At 40.7% G+C, this 21,685-nt stretch overlaps 1 protein-coding gene across 15 annotated transcripts in view; it reads right to left on the bottom strand.

The window, feature by feature from the left end:
- The window catches only part of AUTS2 (activator of transcription and developmental regulator AUTS2), a 1,218,095-nt gene that overhangs the window by 847,424 nt on the left and 348,986 nt on the right, over positions 1-21,685 (bottom strand). The window contains exon 1 of one of the 15 annotated variants that reach the window (XM_086374664.1): positions 11-21,552. The exons of the other annotated variants lie outside the window; for them this stretch is intronic. Coding sequence (XP_086230790.1) covers positions 11-58 — 48 coding nt within the window. The 5' untranslated portion in view covers positions 59-21,552. Of the gene's footprint in view, positions 1-10; positions 21,553-21,685 lie in introns of those variants that run through there. 15 annotated transcript variants of the gene reach the window in all.

The following is a 21,685-nucleotide window of genomic DNA, read 5'->3' as shown; positions in this document are numbered from 1 at the left end:
ATTGACTTACCTTCTCTGCATACTTGAACTTAACATAGAACCAGCTTGACTTGATCATTGTCTCACCTCCTGCTCTCAGAGGAAAAGGAGATGGGAAAAAAATAAAAATAAAAAGAGGAACAGAAACAACAAAAACAGAGTGCTGAAGAAAAAGCTGCTTTTCAGCAAAGGCTTCTTCCAGATGCTGAGTTTTCCAAAGGACGACATGTATTCAAAGGAGGGGCTGAAGGCAAAGGCACAGGAAAATGCACTATTAATCTGGCCTCCTTCCGCCTAATGTTCCTATACACCTTCCCTTGGCGCCTACAGCGCAGTGCAAGCTCGCTCCGGAAACTGCACTCCAGGACTGCCTTGCTGAGCTGTCTGCCTCTCCCTCCTCTCTCTCTCCCTCTGGGTTGCTCTCTTGGCTGGCTGACAGGAGAACTCCTCAAATGGGCTTCAGTCGCCTTCATCACAAATGGCACATGTCAGTAAAGACAGGAGGCAGGTCCTAGCCCCAGTCCCCTCCCAGAAGGGCAACTCCTCTTCCTACCCCTACCCCCAGGGATGAATAACGAATTCCAGAACTTCCCCTCGGGACACAGATTAACACCTGGCCAAACATTATTCTGACAAGAGCCAGAGTTTAGAGAAAGGACCCTGCCACAGCTTTAACCTCATGATCTCCTTAACAAGATCAGGTGGTGACCCTTCTCCATGCCTACAGAAGATTACAACACTAAAAACAGTCCAGTCTCTTTTAGCAAAAAGTGAGTAAGAACCGGTTTTAAATTCTCCAGCTGAAACAACATCTTTCAATCCTGTGTAGTCAGAGAAAGAGAAACTGGAACAGCTTTCTCTTGCCATTCCCTCTTACTTCTAATATACTAGCTGCCAAAACAGCTCCTGGTATTCAGCCTTAAGAACTAACAGCTTGGTAAAATGATTGGCACTTATACATACATTCCTTTCCCTCACAGAAATAAATGTAAAGACAGTGTTTTTTATTTTTGTTTCACTACTATTAACTAGTTAAACTTTTCAAGATTTCAAGAAAAGCTGTGAAATAGAATGATGGCGCTGACTTTACAAGATGCCAGAGATGGAATGGAGAAAGAGAAGTGAAACGCAGGCACATGGCTTTAGCATGTGAAGGGGAGACACCTGTGCATCACTGTAGTAAGACAATCAGGCACATGGAAAAGAGTGATTCTCAAAATATTAATAATATGGTGTGGCCCTTGTCCCTATTCTCCATACCCCTACTGGGATCTCTACCCCAAGTGATAACAATTGATAATATTTATTAAATACAAAATAATTAAGATTAATCTGGATTTTAAAATAAACTCTACAGGATTCTCTAAACTACAAAAGACTATCTGCACTTCATCCCTACAGACCCTTCTTTTGAGGCTTGTCAAGATCTACCACAGTCAAGGTTTCTGAGAGTATAATGTTGGCTGAGACCTAAATATCATTTACTACATATCTTCTGAGCACCAAAGAAATGATGCTTTTGAACTATAGTGCTGGAGAAGATTCCTGAGAGTTCCTTGGACTGCAAGATGATGAAACCAGTCAATCCTAAAGGAAATCAACCCAGAATATTCATTGAAAGGACTGATGCTGAAGCTCCAATACTTTGGCTGCCTGATGCAAAGAGCCACCTCACTAGAGAAGACCCTAATGCTGGGAAAGATTGAGGGCAGGAGAAAGGGGTGACAAAGGATGAGATGGTTGGATGGCATCACCAACTCAATGGGCGTGAGTTTGAGCAAACTCTGGGAGATAGTGAAGCACAGGGAGGCCTGACGCACTGCAGTCCATGGGGTCACAAAAAATCAGACGCAACTTAGCGACTAAACAACAACATATCTTTATGGAAAGGGGATAAGCTTTCATTTTTTAACCTGCTATTATACACCACTGGGCTAAGCAGTAGCTTCTTTTTAGTTTTCAAAATAATAGGAGTGATTACCACTGGAGAAGCGAATGACTACCTACTCCACTATTCCTGCTTGGAAAATTCTATGGACAGAGGAGCCTGGCAGCATATAGTCTATGGGGTCACAAAGAGTCAGACAAAATGTGCGATTAAGACTTTCACACCACTGAAAAGCCCTTCCGAAACACTCTATAGTTACATCACAATAATTATAAATCTTCCCATATTTTGGAAGAAGTTTTTTCTAGTACACACACTCTAACATTCTAATACTATTTCAGCAGAGCAGCTGCGTAAGTCCAGAATAAAACTTGATGTTAAAATTGACAACAAGTGTGTCAAAACTTATCCTCTAAGATTCATGTACAATAAAGGATCTCTGTGGATTCTAATTTGAATTATTAAGTAAGGGTATAAACCACTTAGGAGGTGCGAGATGACGTAAATGAAGTTCGTACCTGAAGGCTTCTATTTCCTCCGAGGAAAAAAGGACTCTATTCTTACTGGCCTCTCTCAAATTCCTGAATCTTTCTAGTATTCAGTAGCTCTTCTTTCTAGAACACTCCTTATGTCTTTGGTGGCTCAGATGGTAAAGAATCCGCCTGCAATGCTAGAGACCTGGGTTTGATCCCTGGGCTGGAAAGATCCCCTGGAGGAGGGCATGGCAACCCACTCCAGTATTCCTGCATGGAGAATCCCCATGGACAGAGAATCTTGGCGGACAGTCAATGGTATTGTGAAAAAGTTGGACATGACTGAGCAACTAAGCACATACAGTCACATCACCTACATCAAATTCTCTCATCCTTCAGACTGGTACTTAAGCTGTCACTTCCTCCAGCTTTCCTTGTCCTCAGCCTGAGTTTGCCTTGGGCACATCTATAATATACTGAACTTACTGCCTCTTGGCATTTATCATACAATATTCTTCTTGCATACTTACTCTTCTGCATCTCCTTCTAAACTGAAGGTCTCCTGAGAGCAAGTGACAGCCTGTGGCTTGGCATAGAGAATCGGCAGAGCTGATGCTAAGTCAGTACTGTCGGATAGGATGGAGGAAGGAGAACTTAGAACTTGGGTCACATGGCAAGAGTGGAGACAAAACAATGCATGGAAAGTCCTTAGTATATTCTCTCTAAAATAGTAAGCTCTTGATAAATGTTTGATATCCTTCAGCTTTGAGTGGGGAGAGTTTGGAACTTCCACCAAGGGGAGAAAGAAAGTGAACTCAGTAAATGCATTGATGGGCAATACTGAAGAAGCCAACAGCTACTGAGGCCCACTGATCTATATAACAACACCCAAACAGACTTTTAATTCTCTCAAGTGGAACACAGACTCTCAAGAGGCCAGACAGCTGACATGCTCCTGAGTGGAAATGGGCAGAAGGATAAGACCTTCAAGGAACTGAGGGTGCTGGTGAGAGGGGTGGTGAGGGGATTACATATGTAATGCAGGCTGAGAAAGGAAAGAAGTGAGCCCAGAGGGGCTTGTAGACTCACAGAAGAGTGAGCAGCATCACAGAAGGATGGAATGGGAAGGGGAAAGATGGCAGGGCGGCCACTGACCAACTTTACTTACAGACATGCTGGCAAAATATTCTGTTTTGGGGACAGATGGTGGAAGACTGGGAATTTTTTTGAAGGTTAATTTGTTTCCTTGTGATTTTTCCCCCTTTACTGTAAATCCAAGCACTCAAAGGAACAGGGAAAAAGTAACATAATGAAGGATTCCAAAAAGTTATTTGCATAATCAAGTCATAAGACTCCTGGCCTTAATGAATATTCATTCTTTTTGGCAAAGGACTTTAAAAGTTCATAAAAACTAATACTGTCTAACTTTGAGCATAAGGGTCTCTTTTTATATAAAAAGAAATAATAAACTCTCCATTTGATCATGTTTTAATTGTTAGCAGGCATTCATTGATTGAAGAAAAACAAAATGTAAGAATTTAATAATATGGAGATTCCCTGGTGGTCCAATGGTTAACAATCTATCTGCCAATTCAGGGAACACAGGTTCTATCCCTGGTCCGGGAAGACTCCACATGTCAAGGGGCAGCTGAGCCCGTGTGCCACCAACTACCGAAGTGCACGCACCCTAGAGCCGATGCTTCATGACAGGAGAAGCCCCTGCGGTGAGAAGCCCATGCACAGCAATGAAGAGCAGCCTCTGCTCACCACAACCAGAGAAAGCCCCATTCACAGCAATGAGGACCTAGTAGAGCCAAACATTGATTCTTTTTTAAGAAAGAATTACCAGTTGAACAATGCATAGGGCTTCCCAGGTGACACTAAAAGAACCCGCCTGCCAATGTAAGAGACATAAAGAGACGTGGGTTTGATACCTGGACTGGGAAGATCCCCTAGAGGAGGGTACAGCAACACACTCCAGTATTCTTGCCTGGAGAATCCCCTGGACAGAGTAGCCTGGTGGGCTATAGTCCACAGAGTCACAAAGAATTGAACACAACTGAAGTGACTTAGCACAACGAGCACACACACACAATGTTTTTTACTGAATTTCTATTAACCATCCCTTTCAGAAACACCAAAAAATCATGTGCACACAGGAGTGCAGCACCTGTATCCTGACAGACATTGCATCTCCCAAGCTGAGAAACTACCTGAAGTAAACACTACACAGATGAAATCAATGAAACTCAGAAAGGTAAAGTGACGTCACCAAGGTCTCACACCTGGCTGTAGTCGAGCTGGATCTATGAGGTGCCCTGGCTCCTCCCTGGCATCATCCTACTGCATGCAGGGCCACCCCTGAGAAAACCGGGAAGACTGTTACATAGCTCAGATAACACAATGCAACCATGCGACAGAATTAGTAACTATAAATTCTCTAAGAATCAAGGGATGATAAAATAAAACTATTTAATTTATCCACCAAATACCTAACATTTGCAGTAATACAGGTTACTGCTTAATGGAAGGTGAGGTGGTTGTGGTTTACTTGCTAAGTCATGTCCAACTGTTGCAATCTCATGGACTGTAGCCGGCCAGGCTCCTCTGTCCATGGGATTTCCCAGGCAAGAACACTGGAGTGGGTAACGATATCTTTCGCGAGGGGATCTTTCCAACCCAAGGATCAAATCTGCATCTTCTGCATGGCAGGTGGATTCTTTACTGCAGAGCCACCAGGGAAGCCCAAGGAAGGAGATGAAGCTCAATTCAAGGGGTAGACTTTTGCCTGTGTTTTTCTAAAGTCTCTTAAAAGAGGGGAAGGCCTAAAACTGATGGAGGGAGGGAGCAAAACCGACTTTATGGGAGAAAGTACAATGTGGAAGGCAGTGGATACAGGCAAGAGCTTTGGAGACAAAAGGATTTCAGTTCCAGTCCTGGACGTGCTAAGTGCTGGGTATAACTGCAAACTAGTCACTTATCTCTCTCAACCTCAAGTTCTTCATCTGTAAACTGAAGGTAACCAAACCTAACTTCAAATGATGATTCCTATGAAAATTAAAATAGCCTCATAGTTTTACAAAGCAGTTAACACAACTCCAGACTCACCACTGAGCTTGATAAAAGTTAGTGTCACCTTCAATTATATCACAACCTCCTAACCTTTGTTTAGTAGCTAGCTATAGTCAGCTGGAGTCGGAGAAGGCAATGGCACCCCACTCCAGCACTCTTGCCTGGAAAATCCCATGGATGGAGGACCCTGGTGGGCCGCAGTCCATGGGGTCGCTAAGAGTCAGACAAGACTGAGTGACTTCACTTTCACTTTTCACTTTCATACATTGGAGAAGGAAATGGCAACCCACTCCAGTGTTCTTGCCTGGAGAATCCCAGGGATGGCAGAGCCTGGTGGGCTGCCGTCTATGGGGTTGCAGAGTCGGACACAACTGAAGCGACTTAGCAGTATAGTCAGCTGGAAACATCACTTCTTAGCCTTCAATTCAGAAACTCCACCTGCTGTAACAGAGACTCAATCATCCTCTGCTTACATTCGAAACCTGATGTTCCATCAGGAAGGGAGGAAGAAGACAAGAGAAGGCACCACATCCGCCCAGCTCCACAGTGAACGTAAGCAGGGAAAGGTGCCACAGCTTGTGAGCTTCCAGGCAGTCATCACTGACAATAAGAGCGCATTCTCTAATAAAACATGACTGCTATTTTACCCTCAGTGTTTTCTGGAGAATTAAAAGTCCACAAAAACATACACAGAGATATAAGAAACCAGCAATTGAGCCCTTTTAACTCTGAAACCACAACTAAGACAGGCTTCTGCAGAAACTCATTTTCATTTCCTGGCATAAACTCCTTCTCCTTCCAACTCCCACCCGCCTTTTTTGTTTTGTTTTAAACAGACAGTGTACTGTTAAAATCGGACGATCTTTGTGGAGGAATTGCTTCAGCTGCACTGAAAGAACCCTTTTCCACTGCAGCTGCACTTGGAACACACCATTTCCTCTGGCAGAGCATCTGAATGCTTGTTCAGAGAGGCTGAAGAGGTTCGATGGGCGCTCAAGGACTTTCTCTTTTCTCAGCGAACAGGGCTGGTCACAGCTCTTATAAAGCCTTCAGAAGGATTCATTTATCTGTCAAAAATGGCAAGACTCTTCCAGCTTTTGTACATGGTGTTTCCTCTGCTGGGGATGAAATTTCCTCTCTTCTTCAACCCTGCTAGTCCAGAAAATGCATTCTGGAAAATGCATTCATACACATGCTTTACACACACACACACACACACACACACACACACACACACCCTACTTCTGCTTAGCTCACAAACACACACACACACACACCCTACTTCTGCTTAACTCACAGTTCTCATCCCAGACTTCAACTCTTTACAAAAGCTTCCTTGATCCTTCAAAGGAAGAGTTTGCAAATGAAACTCTTAAGAAGTTCAGCTTAACAACAGAGCTTAAAATGACTTGAACACCAACGACAAAGAGATACAGCTGAACTACAACAGAACAATTTTTATCCTACAATACGTTCTGCTCTTCAGCAGAAAAGAAGGCTGCGTGTTCTTTCCTACTCACGACCCTCCATGATAAATGTGTTCTTCCTTAAGCCCTCAGGGGAGGTGGACGTGCACATCAGCTGAGCATTTCGGGAGGCAGAAATCAGGCCTGTGTTATCTGCGTCTGACCTCCTCTCTGCTCCTAAGAGGCACCGAGCCCAGTCGGAAAAAGAGCCAAGGCCCACTGCCAAGAACAGACTCCATCCAACGGCACCACTCCAAGCTAAGTAGTTTCCAGAGTCCTTGAGGGAATCAAGCCAAAAGGCCCATCCAGGATTCTCAAGGTAGGAGAAAGGTCTCGAAGGACACCAAGCCATCCTGTCGGGAGGCTGGAGGATGAGACTAACCTCCAGAAGGGTCAGCTTCAGGGCTCCACATTCCTCTGAAGAGTCTGTCTATTCTGGGTAATGTTCCTCCCTTGTCGTCATCATCATCTGGGCAAGCAAACCCAAGCTATCACAGAGTGAACTATACGAACACTGTCCTACCCCTGAAGTATAGCAAACTGTGCTTAATTTCTGAGCCAATTAGCTTCATAGAGGTGATCTTTGATACCTAGTATTCCTTGAGGTTCTATAAGGCTTTTTTTTTTTTTCCTCCGAATTTTCCAAAAAGCCCTCACGAAGGTCAAACCATTTAAGATTACCTTAAAGGCACGAAACTGATAACACTCTTTTGGGAAGAAGAGCTACACAGCTTTACACTATGGGTTCTATATTCTTGGGCTTCCCTTGTGGTTCAGATGGTAAAGAATCCACCTGCAATGCGGGAGACCTGGGTTCCATCCCTGGGCTGGGAAGATCCCCTGGAGAAGGGAACGGCTACCCACTCCAGTATGCTGGCCTGGAGAATTCCATGGACTGTATAGTCCATGGGATCGCAGAGTCAGACACGACTGAGTGACTCTCACTCACTCACTCACTCAGTCTACACAAGCAATGTGTGAAGGGATAATCTAGTTACTCACTTTTCTTGTATGAAAATGTGTCCAATTTGATAAAAATAGCTAATAAATGAACTCTGTCTGACATTAAGGGCCATGGGAATTTGAGCTAAGAAAGCATATCAGAAACCGCCCATGTTTCCATCACTATAAAAGGAAAAAGTGACAGGTGCCCAGACACTGAAAGGAATAGGAAAGGAAAGGAAATTACCAAAACATAGTGAGTACAACTAAAAACAGAATCAACTGCGGGGGGTGGGGGGGCTGTTTCTAAAAGACTGATAAGAAGAGACACATAATGATCTTCTTACAAATATATAAATATCTAAACTCTGACCCTATCACCTTGTCTGTGTCTAAACTGTATGTATCAAAAACATCCAATACCAGGAGATGAAAGCAGCATCTTTCCCTCTGACTTCAGATTGACAGAGATGGAGGGGTTATATACTTCACATAAGCCATACTCCACATTCCTGAGTAAGTGTTCCATCAAAAACTGCACACCAGCAAGATCTAATTCTTTCCACTTAGAGTACTTTTTAGAGACACTGGGAAGCAAGCACAAAACTTAAAGATTAAAAAAAAAATCATGTAGCATTTGAAGTACAAAAAGATAACCAACAGTACCTACTGAGGAGTCAGCACCTGCATGGGAAACATTAACCATGCTCCATGAGGAAGACAAGAAGGAACTACACACATACACACCCCAGAGCATTAACCATGCTCTATGAGCAAACTGACTTCCATGAAGAAGACAAGAAGGATCTACACGCACACTTACAAAACAGAGCATTAACCATGCACCATAAGGAAGACAAGAAGGAACTACACACACACACACACACACACACATACACATACACACATCAACAGAAATATTCCTTCCTGAAATGACATGGCTGTCTGGTCGAGGAGACTGGTGATGCACAGAAGAAATGACTTATGACTTCCTATTACAAAACAACAAATCCCCAAAGTACAGATCAATACACCACACACAGAAGTTGGTGAGTATGCAGAAGTCAGTGAGAGAGGGATGAGAGGTGGATGAGGAAGGCTTGTTATGGAAAAAGGAGGTTTGAAGAAAATACAGAATCCGATTTGGGATTTGGTCAATGAAAAAAAGAAAAAAAAAAGACATTCCAGGTAAATATGAAACATGTATCAATACAAAAACAAAAGTAAGAAAACTAAAATTATGAAAAGTAGAATTATTAACTCTTTTCCATAAATATAAACATGACTGATTAACTTTGCTTGTGTTCCCCTCATGTCTGCATCTAATGTCTTTGAAAAATGACTTACTCTGAAGTTTGGCCCTGTGTCTTTATATAAAAATATGTTTGTGCACATACATATTACTGTACAACTCTACTTGCATACCTACTTCCTTTACACATAGAATTACATAGATAAATGGCAGCCAAGTTATTTTAACTGGTTTTGCAGTATGAATTCAGAATGATTATAATTACAGTTTCTCTGTTAAAATGAGGTTTTGTTCTTTAATATTCATTGACTACTAGCTTGCTTCCCACACACAACACATTATTTACCCTACATTGGCTTGGTGCATCAATTATGGTAATAGTTTGTGAATAACATTCACATTATGGAAAAATGAGCCTGGTTACTTAGTTCTCCCTCTGGAAAATTGTCACAAACATATGTATCATCTGTCTCTACTTAGAGTGCAGCAATTAGTAATTATAGCTGTATATACTTTTTTAAAGCAAAGGGGGAAAATAGACCTGAAATGTCATCTTCAAAAATGTTCTTAGGATGTTGTCTAAAATTATTTTGTTGAAACTCTAGTTGTAAAAGAGAAAATTCATTTTGACAAAATAAAAAGTCATTGTTAATAGCATACTGAATATGGAAAAGTAGACAAAGCACCTTTCAAATGACATCACTTACTGAACAATCCCTTCTTCACCCAGATCAGGCTAGAAATAAATAGACCATAGGCTGAGGGAGGGCAGAATACAGTACTGAGAGGCAGGACAGGCCTGGACTCAAACCCTTGTCTTCTTACCATTCTCTGGCTCAATTAAACAGTTATTTGTAGAGTGCCTACTACATATCAGACACAGTACTCAGTTTTATAGAAACTTAAATGAATAAAACAAGATAATCTGTCTTTAGGTTATCTTGTAATAAGGGAACAAGAAACATAAATCAGTACAATAAAAAGTCTTCAGACTTTACAAAAAGAAAAGGTTTTACAGATATGTGAACAGTTCAGAGAATTATTTATTACAGCAGAGAAAGGAAGTAAGAGGTAGCTTTACCAACCAAGGCACAAACTGTGGAGCTGTGGTGACAGGATAACACTGGAACTAAGGATTTCCAAGGAAGAGTAATCTCAGGTGACAACAAGGTTCCAGGTCCGAACATGAGAGTGAAGAATGAGGAGGAATGTGGAGGTGAAGGTCAGAAGGGTCTGGGAAGCTTGGGTTTTCATGGTCTACAGGCTCCTACCCTTTGTTCTCCTCGCTGCACTGCACATCGATGCGGATCCAATGCCCAGCAATGGATGTGCTGTGGCCCCATGCTTTAACTCTTCCCTCTGCCCTAATCCACCCTAACACGGCTCTGGTGTTTTCTGCCAAGCAGGGCACATAAAAGAGAAGGCCAACAGCCCCCGGCTCAGTTGCCATGTAGCCCAGAAGCAAGTACTGATTCATCTTCTAGAACAGAGGCCACAACCTTTTGCAGCAAAAAGCCAGACAGTAAACACTCAGGCTTCCCATGTCATGCTATCTCTGTTGCAACTATTCAACTCTGCCACTATAGCTCAGAACCTGCCACAGAAATTACATAAAAATGTTAACAAAAACAAAAAAAAATAAAACCACTTTATTTACAAACACAGACCCCAGGTAAAGTCTGGCTGCCAGGCCTACTTGCCAACTCCTGCTGGAGAAGATGGCTGGCACAGAATGGGTGTTCCATGAATACGAGCTGGATGAGTCAATAAATAAGAGTGTGGACTATCCTGCTGCTCACTACATTCATCAATGTCTCCTGTCCATCACTCTTCCTTTCCCCTTTAGTGCCTCATTCTAAGGGTTGTTATACACTTACTTGTGCAGGCTACACATCCAGGATGAACAGTTGTTGTTCAGTTACTAAGTTATGTCCAACTCTGCGACCCCATGGACTGCAGTGCATCAAGCTTTCCTGTCCTTCACCAGCTCCTGGAGTTTGCTTAAGCTCAAGTCCATTGAGTCACTGATGCCATCCAACCGTCTCATCCTCTGTCAGTCCTCCTCCTCCTGCCTTCAGTCTTTCCCAGCATCAGACTCTTTCCCAATGAGTTGGCTCTTCAAATCAGATGTCCAAAGTACTGGCACTTCAACTTCAGCATCAGTCCTTCCAGTGAATATTCAGGGTTGATTTCCTTTAGGATTGACCAGTTTGATCTCCTTGCAGCCCAAGGGACTCTCAAGTTTTCTCCAACACCACAGTTTGAAAGTATCAATTCTTTGACTCTCAGCCTTATTTATGGCCCAATTGTCACATCTGTACATGACTACTGGAAAAACCATAGCTTTGGCTAGACAAACCTTTGTTGGCAAAGTGATGTCTCTGCTTTTTAATACACTGTAGAGGTATGTCATAACTTTCATTCCAGGGAGCAAGAGTCTTTTAATCTCATGGCTGCAGTTACCGTTTGCAGTGATTTTGCAGTCCAAGAAAATAAAGTCTGTCACTGTTTCCACTGTTTCCCCATCTATTTGCCATGATAATGGGACCGGATGCCATGATCTTAGCTTTTTGAATACTGAGTTTTAAGCCAGCTTTTGACCCACACTCTCATGTTAAATCATGTGCCCTAAAACGGGGCTGCTTCACCAGGAGAAGGGGGAGGCGCTATGATGTGCACAAGCTGCTGCCTGACTCTCAGCCTTCTTTATGCCCAACTATCACACCTGCACATGACTAATGGAAAAACCAGAGCTTTGACTAGACAAACCTCAACAAGAGCCATGCACCCTTGGAACTGAATCTTCCCCCAAGGAGGGTTGTTCTCCAATCTGTACACACACATCCTCTGTCTCTTCTTCATCTTTTCACACTTCTCTTCATCTAGACCCAGATATCTATTAACAGTTCTACTGATAGTTCTTCAGCTCATGAATGGTATCTACATAATTTTTATTACATACCCCTATCAGTACCCTAAAATAAGCATATTCCCCCAATATGGATACAGATATTTATATGGCACTGACAGTTTTTAATATTTTTAAAATATACATATAAATATAAGAAGGTAAGTAAAGATAAAATGAACACACTTTTTAATGTTTTAACCAACATACTGGCATTAGCCATTAAGTTGTCTCAACATGCAACTTTCATTGAGGGCAAGGTCAGTTATTAATGATTATGACTATAAACCTAAGTCCCCAACTGTTTTTTAATAATTTCTACTTTTGGCCAACTTCTAAGATATGATTATACAGTTGCTGTTTGTACCAAGCAACATAGTTGATAAGGAGCTCACAAAAAGAACACCAGTATCAGGTCTGCCATTTACCTGCTGTTCCCCTGTACTTATGTTATCTCATTCCATAGAATCTTTGAAGGGACTTTTTTTTAATTGCTGGTCTTTCTTGTGTTAGTTTGCTGCTGCTGCTGCTGCTGCTGCTGCTGCTGCTAAGTCACTTCAGTCGTGTCCGACTCTGTGCGACCCCATAGACAGCAGCCCACCAGGCTCCCCGGTCCCTGGGATTCTCCAGGCAAGAACACTGGAGTGGGTTGCCATTTCCTTCTCCAATGCATGAAAGTAAAGAGTGAAAGTGAAGTCGCTCAGTCATGTCTGACTCTTAGCGACCCCATGGACTGCAGCCTACCAGGCTCCTCCGCCCATGGGATTTTCCAGGCAAGAGTACTGGAGTGGGTCACCACAAAGTAAATAACATAAGCTGGTAACACACTTTATGAGCCACACAATGGAACATGGTGAGCAAGATGCTGAGGGAGCCTCCACGCTGTCCACTCTCCCTTCAGGACAGCATCCAACAGTCCGACAAACTGACAGTGCTCTGTCAGCTCACATACTAAACATCAACAACGTTCAATCTGTCTTGCTTAAGGACCACAATAAATTTAAACATAACTTCCAACAACCTAGAGGGGTGGGATAGAGTTGGAAGGTAGGAGGGAGGTTCAAAAGGGAGGGGACATATGTATACCTAGGGCTGATTAATGTTGATGTATGGCAGAAACCAACATAATATTGTAATTATCCTCCAATTAAAAATAAGCATTTTTTTTTAAAAAGGAAAAGAAAAAAAGAAAAAAGACTGACAGAAACCTTAAGGATTCAACTGAGGTTGTCTATGTCAGTACAGGTAAGATTTTATCCAATCGTGCTTGACTACTCAGGGAGAAATAAAAACAAACATACTATGTAAAAAGTAAATAAATACACATAACTTCTACTATTATGCTCTGTACTCCGAAGGATAATTCTCAAAATCCTGTGATGAACACAGCATTTTAAGTCAACTACACTCCATTAAAATTTTATTTTAAAATAGTTTACATGAGGAAAGATAGTGAGATGTGATAAAAGTAGCGAGCATGGAGATCTGAGAGATGTGTAATCAGGTTTATGGTTTACTTTAAAAAGATTTCAAGCTTGAAATTATGATGTTAGAGAAATCATAGGAAGGTTACTTTTGAAGAACTGTTCAGAAGTTAAGTATCCTCTATACTACTTATCACAAATTTCTGGGAGTTACCCTTGAATCTGGTAATGAATAAATAATAAAAATAATCATTTTGAAAAAGTAAAAAAAAAAAAAAAAACCATGGGGAAGAGGAAACCACACACTCCACCTTAGATTTAGAGAGCTCCATTCCGTGTAAGCATATGTCAACTACACATGTCCTTAGTCATAAGATCAAGTTAGCGGGTAATCACCACAGTACATGGGATGTGTGTGACTGTGTATGTGTGTGTGTTAACACAGAGAACAGGAAAGTAAGTATCATAGTATACTTCACATAGTAAGTTATTAGTTAATGAACTTCTCAATTTCATAGTGGTATATGTAAGTACAAGTGTGTATGTGCACTTGTACATACCTGAGTATGTATACCTGATCATGATATAAATGGCATTCCTAACCGTGTAGAGGACAAAAGACTTTTCAAAGTCATGCTCTAGACAAAAGAACCTAGAAACTCCGTGGGGTGAAATGCCAGCAGAATGTGCATGTTCACAGTGAGAGGTGAAAGGAGAGAGAGAGGGCACAGCAGCAACTGTGCAGCTCTGGGAAGGACACTAGGCTTAGATTAGATCTGCGTCTGAATGCCAGCCCTACAGTTTCTAGGTCTACGGTGAGAAGTTGTACACAACCTCAGGCCACTGCTTCCTTTCTTCAATACCTATCCTAGGAGGTTCTCAGAACTACTGAAAACCATGGAGGCACCTAGAGAGTGCCTGGCACATGACACATATTAACGGCAGAGAATGACTTCCCCTTAAATTAGAAAAACACAGAACCTTGTAAAGAAAGCTAATTTAAACATGAAACAAAACACATAGCAAACAGAATGATAACAGCAATGAAGAAACTAAGGTCACAGACACAGAGACGGGGGGTGAGGGTGGGGGACAAAATGGGTGAAAACAGCCAAAGGGTACAAATTTCCAGTTATAAACAAACCACCATGGTGGTGACTATAGTTAATAATACTGTATCACATATTTGAAAGGTACCAACACAGCAGAGCTTAAAAGTTTTCTTCACAAGAAAAATAATTCTGTAACTATGTATGGTGATGGATATTAACTAGACTTATTATGGTTAGCACTTCATAATACAATATAAATACAGAATCATTAAGTTGTACACTTAAAACTAATAAAAAGCTGTATGTCAATTATACATTAGTTAAAATAATATATACAAACATACATACTATACTGAGGGAAAAATAGCAAAGATCAGCATAGGACAAAGCATTGTCCAAAGTGTACTGTATTTCTAACCAGCAAACCTTCTTTGATAGTAGAAGAAATGATGTTCTAATAATATAAAAGATACACTGATGTGGAAAAATCTATGATAGCACCCTTCTCCAATCACCCTCTAACATATATACATACCGTTGAGGCTATAGAAAATAAAAGCAAAAGAAACAAAGGAACAGAAAGAAAAGAAACAGAAACAAACTGTTCTTGCTTTTAAAAAAGAAAGACCAGTTCCTCATAATCTTTAGCCTCCAGCACAGGTTTCACTGTTCATGAAGACAGCCTAAGCAGTATGTGCAACATATTTACTTGGAAATTCAACGTGGTGTTACAGAGCAATCGCACAGCCATCTGTCTGGGAGCTCCTCTTAAAGAGCTGTTCCAGCCATGACAATGGGTTCCCACAGACAAACCTTCAAAATTTGTTTATCCAAAAGTGAGATTAGCTTTAATAATCCTAAAATACTGAAGTCCAAACATGAAACCTTTGATGGGTGCAGACTTGGGACCACAAGAGCCACTTGTTAGGGGAGAACGATATCTTCTCAGACAGCTCAAGAGGAATAGGTTCTAGACCTGGCTGGGCCACTGAGCAGCTGTGTGACCTTGACTGAAGCAAAACTTCTCTTGGCTTTTCTTTATCCACCTATAAAATAATAAAGTTTTTTTTTTTTTTTAAGCAATTAAACTGACAGTCCTGCTTTATTTGGCCAGCATACTACATTTTTAAAAATGGTTTTGAGTGCCGTTAAGAAAAAACAAGCACTCTGCAGTTTGCCACAAGCCCCACTCTCTCTATGACCGGCCTGAGAAAACAGCCACCTAATTAAATTATCTGCTCAGTGCCTGAAGGCACTGCAGGGACTCCTGACCTAGCTCTAAAATTGTAACTCTGGTGGGAAAAGTGAAGGTGAAAGAAAGGGGAAGGGTGCAGTAGAACAGGTCAAACTTTCAAAACTTTGATTTGATGAAGAATATTGTCAAATTTTGCTTTCAAGGATCCACCAGCAAGTCAAGAGGTGTTCTGGATTTCCTCAGACACACTCTCTGAAATAACCAAGGGAAGGAAGAAGAAACAAATGTGTAACAAAAGTTGAACCAGTCTTGCATTTTTGAAATGCATGGGTTCTAACAGCCTAAATCCCCAAGGATCAAAGCCTGAGGGCCACATGCAGACAGAAGTCTAGGGCCAGACCAGCTCTTCACTCCAAAGTTGGAATTCACTAAGAGTCCAGACAATTTCTGTTTCAGGGGGCAAGACTTCAGGAGGTACCTATTCTGGCCTCTCTATAGCAACTGACCTAAAGTTAAGTGCTCAGAAAAGCTAGTGGAAGAATAAAAGACAGGTTGGCATTGCTATGAAGAAATTCCTACCAAACAGAAATTCTAGTAACTATTCACACAAAGAATTCTAATATCTGCTTGCAGTTTTCACCTCAGGCAGGCTACCCTTTCAACAAATGGAAAATGAACAGAAGGCTGGGTCTCCCCAGATGTTGAAGAGCATTCCAGCTGCTGAACACAACCTGTTTGCAATTTTCTACTCAACCACCAGAATGAAAACACAAACCTTCAGGAAAAAAAAGGCCCTTAAACTTCCTCCTGATTGCTGTTAGTGGTTTCTTTAATCTTTTAAGCTCCTGGGCTTAATACAGCAGCTGCCATCAAGAGTATTTATATTGTTGCTGAAGATAGGAGGAAAGGGCCGTGGCGGGGGCGGGGGGAACCACTAAATTCAGAAGCATGGATTCCCATTTGCTCAGAATCAGGCAAAATGGAATGGCAGGGGAGGAGCACATTTACAATGGGTCTCAGAAATAGAGAATCACCTTTGAGGGGCAGAGAGGCTTGAAAGGAACATCTGATGAGACTAGTGTGCTTATAGAATTGCTCTTAATCTCTCACCCACCAGCCCTCAGTTTCAACACTAAGCACCCTCCATTCAGGACAAGATCTCTAAGCAGAGTTCTTATCAAACAACATCGAGAGGTTTCATGAAAATAAAATACACGAACCCTGCTTCAGAAAAATGCCACTGTTTTATGACAGGGAGGAGAAGAATTCAAAGTGTAAATGCATTCAATGGTTTCATAACTTCAGAAGAAGAAACTGTCATCTAATGCACTGATCCTAAAATTTTTCCAACAAAGCACCCTTAACGATAGAAAAGAGTGAATATAAAACAAGAGGATGGACATCGCTGGTGGTCCAATGGTTAAGAATCTGCCTGCCAATACAGGGGATACGGATTTGATCCTTGGTCTAGGAAGATTCCACATACCTCAGGGCAACTAAACCCAGGATCCACAACCACTGAAGCCCACGCATCTGCTCTGCAACAGAAGCCACTGCAATGAGAAGCTTGCACAATGAAACTAGAGAGTAGCCCTTGCTAGTCACAACTAGAGAAAGTCTGTGTGCAGCAATAAAGACCCAGCACAGTCAAAAATAAATGAAAATTAAAAAAAAAAAACAAGAGGACTCTTTCTGTGGCCTGCTGTTAGCATAATTCTTCTTTCAATTTGGGTGTTACATACATAATTCTTTCAATTTTGGTGTTACATACATACATTCATGTATGTATATGTATGAATACATTCATATTCCTTTTAGTCATCAATATGTTTGTTTTAATATAAAATTAAGGTTTTGCCAAAAACCTTGTAAAGTAGATCTGGAAGACAGGTAATAAGACACACGCTTACTGTATTTATGCTGTGACTTTATAAGGCTGCTAGGGTGCTACCACATTTCCCAAGAAAACACATAAAAGGGAACCACGATCTAGTCCAAAGCTACAATTCTGATGGAGAAACTGACACAGAAAGGCAACAACTCACACCCAGGGTCACACACGTTAGACAGCATTATGATTCAAAGTTAAACGCAACATATTTTCATTTAATTTACCATGCTTCTCTGTACTTACATTTTAAATAACAGAGAAAAACGAGAAAAAAAAACAAAAACAAAAAAAACAACCTTCACTACTCAAGAATTAATATCCTCCCCCTAAATTGTCCCAACCTCACTGATGTTTGAAGGGGAAGACCTCGTACACCTGCCACTGCCCACCAACTAATTCCATGTGAAATTACAACATCTTAATAGTTTAGTGAGTGTTCAGGATTTATTGCTTTCATTTGATTAGTATCCTTTTGCTATTTTTATACCAGAAAGTCTGTGTAGGACAAAATATTTAAAAGATAAACATCACAGGTATAAATTTACATTTTTACACTTTCTTTAATAGTTTTAGGAAGAAGAGATACATAAATGTTATCCCTTGCAGGGAGAAGTACATTAAAAAGCTTCGATCCTTAGAAATAAGAAACTGCCATAAAAGTGCAAGAAAAACCAATTTGCAAATAAGGTACATAGAAATTAAAATTTGAATACTTTGGATAAATATAGCAGAAACACAAGACTTAAAGCTACTAAAATAATCCACTTTTCCTTCTTTCTAAATAAAATAGAATGACTTTAAAATCAATTTTCCAGATTGGGATGGGGGAAGAATTCTTCAAATTCACCTAGCATATAAATAGCTAATAGCATTTTCCTCTCTAAAATAACTAAAGTGCCCTTTTTTCTTATAGTTCATTGGCTAATGGATACCCCTAATGAATTCCTATTTAAGGGGAATATCAGCTAAAAGCATATTTCTCAACACAAGTCCCAGAAGAGCAATGAAAATCCAGCTGCCATTTTGGAATCACCATGATCAGACTACCCACAGTCATTTTAAAAAGCATAAAAGTGTTCATTATTGCACTGGCTGTTACTCAAACAGCCTTAGTTAATTCACTGTGTGGATATACTGAATCCTCAAAGGAACCAAGTGCAAAATGGATGGCGACCGTCCATTCTCTATAGTATCAGAGAGACTCATTGTTCCATTTCAGTCCTCAAAGGTTTTAAATGCTTCTTCAGGTAGCATCAGTGTGTCTCTGGCTCTGCAACTTCAGAGCACAAGTAAACAAAACTGCAATCCATAAGGCCAAGAATTCAGAAACTTCAACCCTTCTATTTTCTGAACACTGAAAAATTACAATGTTACTTTACAAAAAAAGAAGGGGCGGGCCTTAAGACACAAAGCAATCATGGAATATTCTCACTATTATCAGCCTAATCAAGAAACATGTGAAGTTAATACTATCAGGGCTCTCAAAATCAAAATGTTCTAGGATAAGCCCCTAATTCACATCAGATATGAAGAAGCTCTTGGAAGACTGGTTCCATGATAGCAGCTCAAAGAACCTAAAAACAAACCGAAGACCAAGATCTGGGTAATTCAAAAGGGTAGATCAGAGGATGGAGGACATGAAGATAAGCAGACCTTATCATTAGCTGCAACTGCTGGTTAGCAGACTTAGGAGGTCATTTTAAGAGAGTCCCTTGGTAATTGTGTAAAACTGTTTTGCTGAGGAACTAAAATTGCCACAATATTGAAGTCTGCACTTAGATATGTATCTAAAGCAATTACTGCTGGAACTGAGAAAAAGTCTTTCTTGTAAATTTACTACAGTACTCACTGCTATGATCTTCTCCAAATCTGCCCTTTCTCATCTGGGATTTGCCCTAAGTATGTCCATACGGTACTTACTGCCGAGACATACCTTTACCATCTGTGGATGACTTTATTCAAACTCCTTCAAAATAGTCACGTTGCAGGGCTTGATTACAAGGTGATCTGAGAGGTGATTCTCAGTATGCTTATACCATTTTTTAAAATAAAATTAGAATGAAAATTTATTCAACTGAAGTGAAAATATACTAAAATATTATCATTGAACTCATAGATTTCTTTTCAAGAAGTAATAACATACTTCCTAACACATTTCAGGCAAATAGCTGCCAATGTGTAACTTTCCCATTAAAAAAAAAAAAAATTACATTGAATGAAATTTTTTGCTCTAAATCAGAAGCTAGGAAGTAGCCGAACCAAAATGTGATTCAGTACTTAATTCTAAAACCCATGTTCTTTCCATTTGCTCAAGCTACATACAATAGGATATAAAGTAGATTTTTGAAAATCTGATTTTCTGAACCCAGGGATGCATACAGCTGCACATAAGGTATGCTACAGAAACCTGTGGCACATAAAAAGTTTTTATATTTTGGTAAGTGTGGCAGTATCATTAACACTCTTCTAGAGAGAAAAATAATACCATGTGTTCTGAACAATTTAGAAAAAAATCAGCCCCAATCATGCATTTGATCTCTTGTAGGAAGTCACCAATTCCCAGCCTGAAAAATTGAGGGTCTCAATAGGCACCAATGGCTGCAATGACCTTCCTGAAGTGCCTGAAGTGTGCACCAGAAAGTTAATACCATAATTAAATTCAAACATTTATCAAACAACCAATTCAATTCCATAAACATCTATTAACCATCCACTGTGCATGAAGAACCAACTTGGTGAGAGCAATATAAATAAAGGCCAATAAATGAACCAGACACTGCTTCTAAAGAAGCCCAAAGCATTGGCAGGGAAGTCCTAAAGGCTAGGCTACACACAGAAGATTAGCATCAGGGAAGGTTCATAGAGAACATGACATCCACCTAAGGTCATTCAACTTAGCTTTTCAAAAATTAATACAAACTTTCCTGATAACATTAGGAGCCATTAAATATATTTAAACAGAATCAAATCTGGGTTTAGAATGTATATCTGCTAGTGGCTTGAACAGAGAGGTAGAAAAACTAAACCTTTCTATGGCGATTAGTGGACAAGGAAAATTGCATAGTGGTTAAAAGCAATGGCTTTGCTAATTTCTAGCTTCATGACCACAGGCAAGTGGTTTTAACTTGCCACTCTCAGCTGCCTTATCTATAAAAATGTGGATAAAAATAGCACCCACCTGACAGTATGGTTGTGGGAGAATTAGATAAAATGAAACATGAAAAACTTCTGACAAAGTAACTGAATTCAATATATTTTATTACTAATAAGACATGAGACACTGGGGAATCAATCTTTCAAGGCATTTTTCTTTCATCTTCACATATCTTGTTTTATATACATTACATACATACACTAGGTAATAAACACTCTTTTTTATCACTTGTGATGTTTTAATGATTTGTTGTTCTTTAGTCTCTAAATTGTGTCCAACTCTTTTGCAATCCCATGGGCTGCAGTCCACCAGGCTTCTCCATTCATGGGATTTTCCAGGCAAGAATACTGGAATGGGTTTCCATTTCTTCCTCCAGGGGATCTTCCTGACCCAGGGATAGAACCTGAATCTCCTGCATTGGCAGGTGGATTCTTTACCACTGTATCACCTGGGAAGCCCATTCTAGTGGTGAAAGTGAAGTTGCTCAGTTGTGTTAGACTCTTTGGGACCCCATGGACTGTAGCCTACCAGGCTCCTCTGCCCATGGGGTTTTCCAGGCAAGAATACTGGAATGGGTTGCTATTTCCTTCTCCAGGAGATCTTCCCGACTCAGGGATTGAACCCAAGTCTTAAGCATTGTAGGCAGATGCTTTACCATCTGGGCCACCAGGGATCCAAATTACAATAAGGCTAGGCCAACAACCCACTCCAGTACTCTTGCCTGGAAAATCCCCTAGACAGAGGAGACTGGGGGGCTACAGTCCATAGGGTTGCAAAGAGCCAGACATGACTGAAGCAACTTAGCATGCACGCACATCTCTTAGTCTAACAACTCTTTAATGTTGCTGTTCTTTTATTTCCATGTAAAAACAAGGAAATTGAGGACAAACAAGGAAATTTCCATTTAAAAACAAGGAAATAAGGCTAGGGCTTCCCTGGTGCATCAGACGTTAAAGCGTCTGCCTGCAATGTGGGCGACCTGGGTTCAA

The sequence above is a fragment of the Bos grunniens genome, chromosome 25 (genome assembly GCF_055505025.1).
Source record: "Bos grunniens cultivar Pamir isolate PY7600 chromosome 25, Bosgru_T2T1.0, whole genome shotgun sequence".
NCBI classification, from domain to species: domain Eukaryota; kingdom Metazoa; phylum Chordata; class Mammalia; order Artiodactyla; family Bovidae; genus Bos; species Bos grunniens.
Note: the sequence above shows the minus strand (reverse complement) of the source record. Positions and strands in the feature narration are given on the sequence as shown.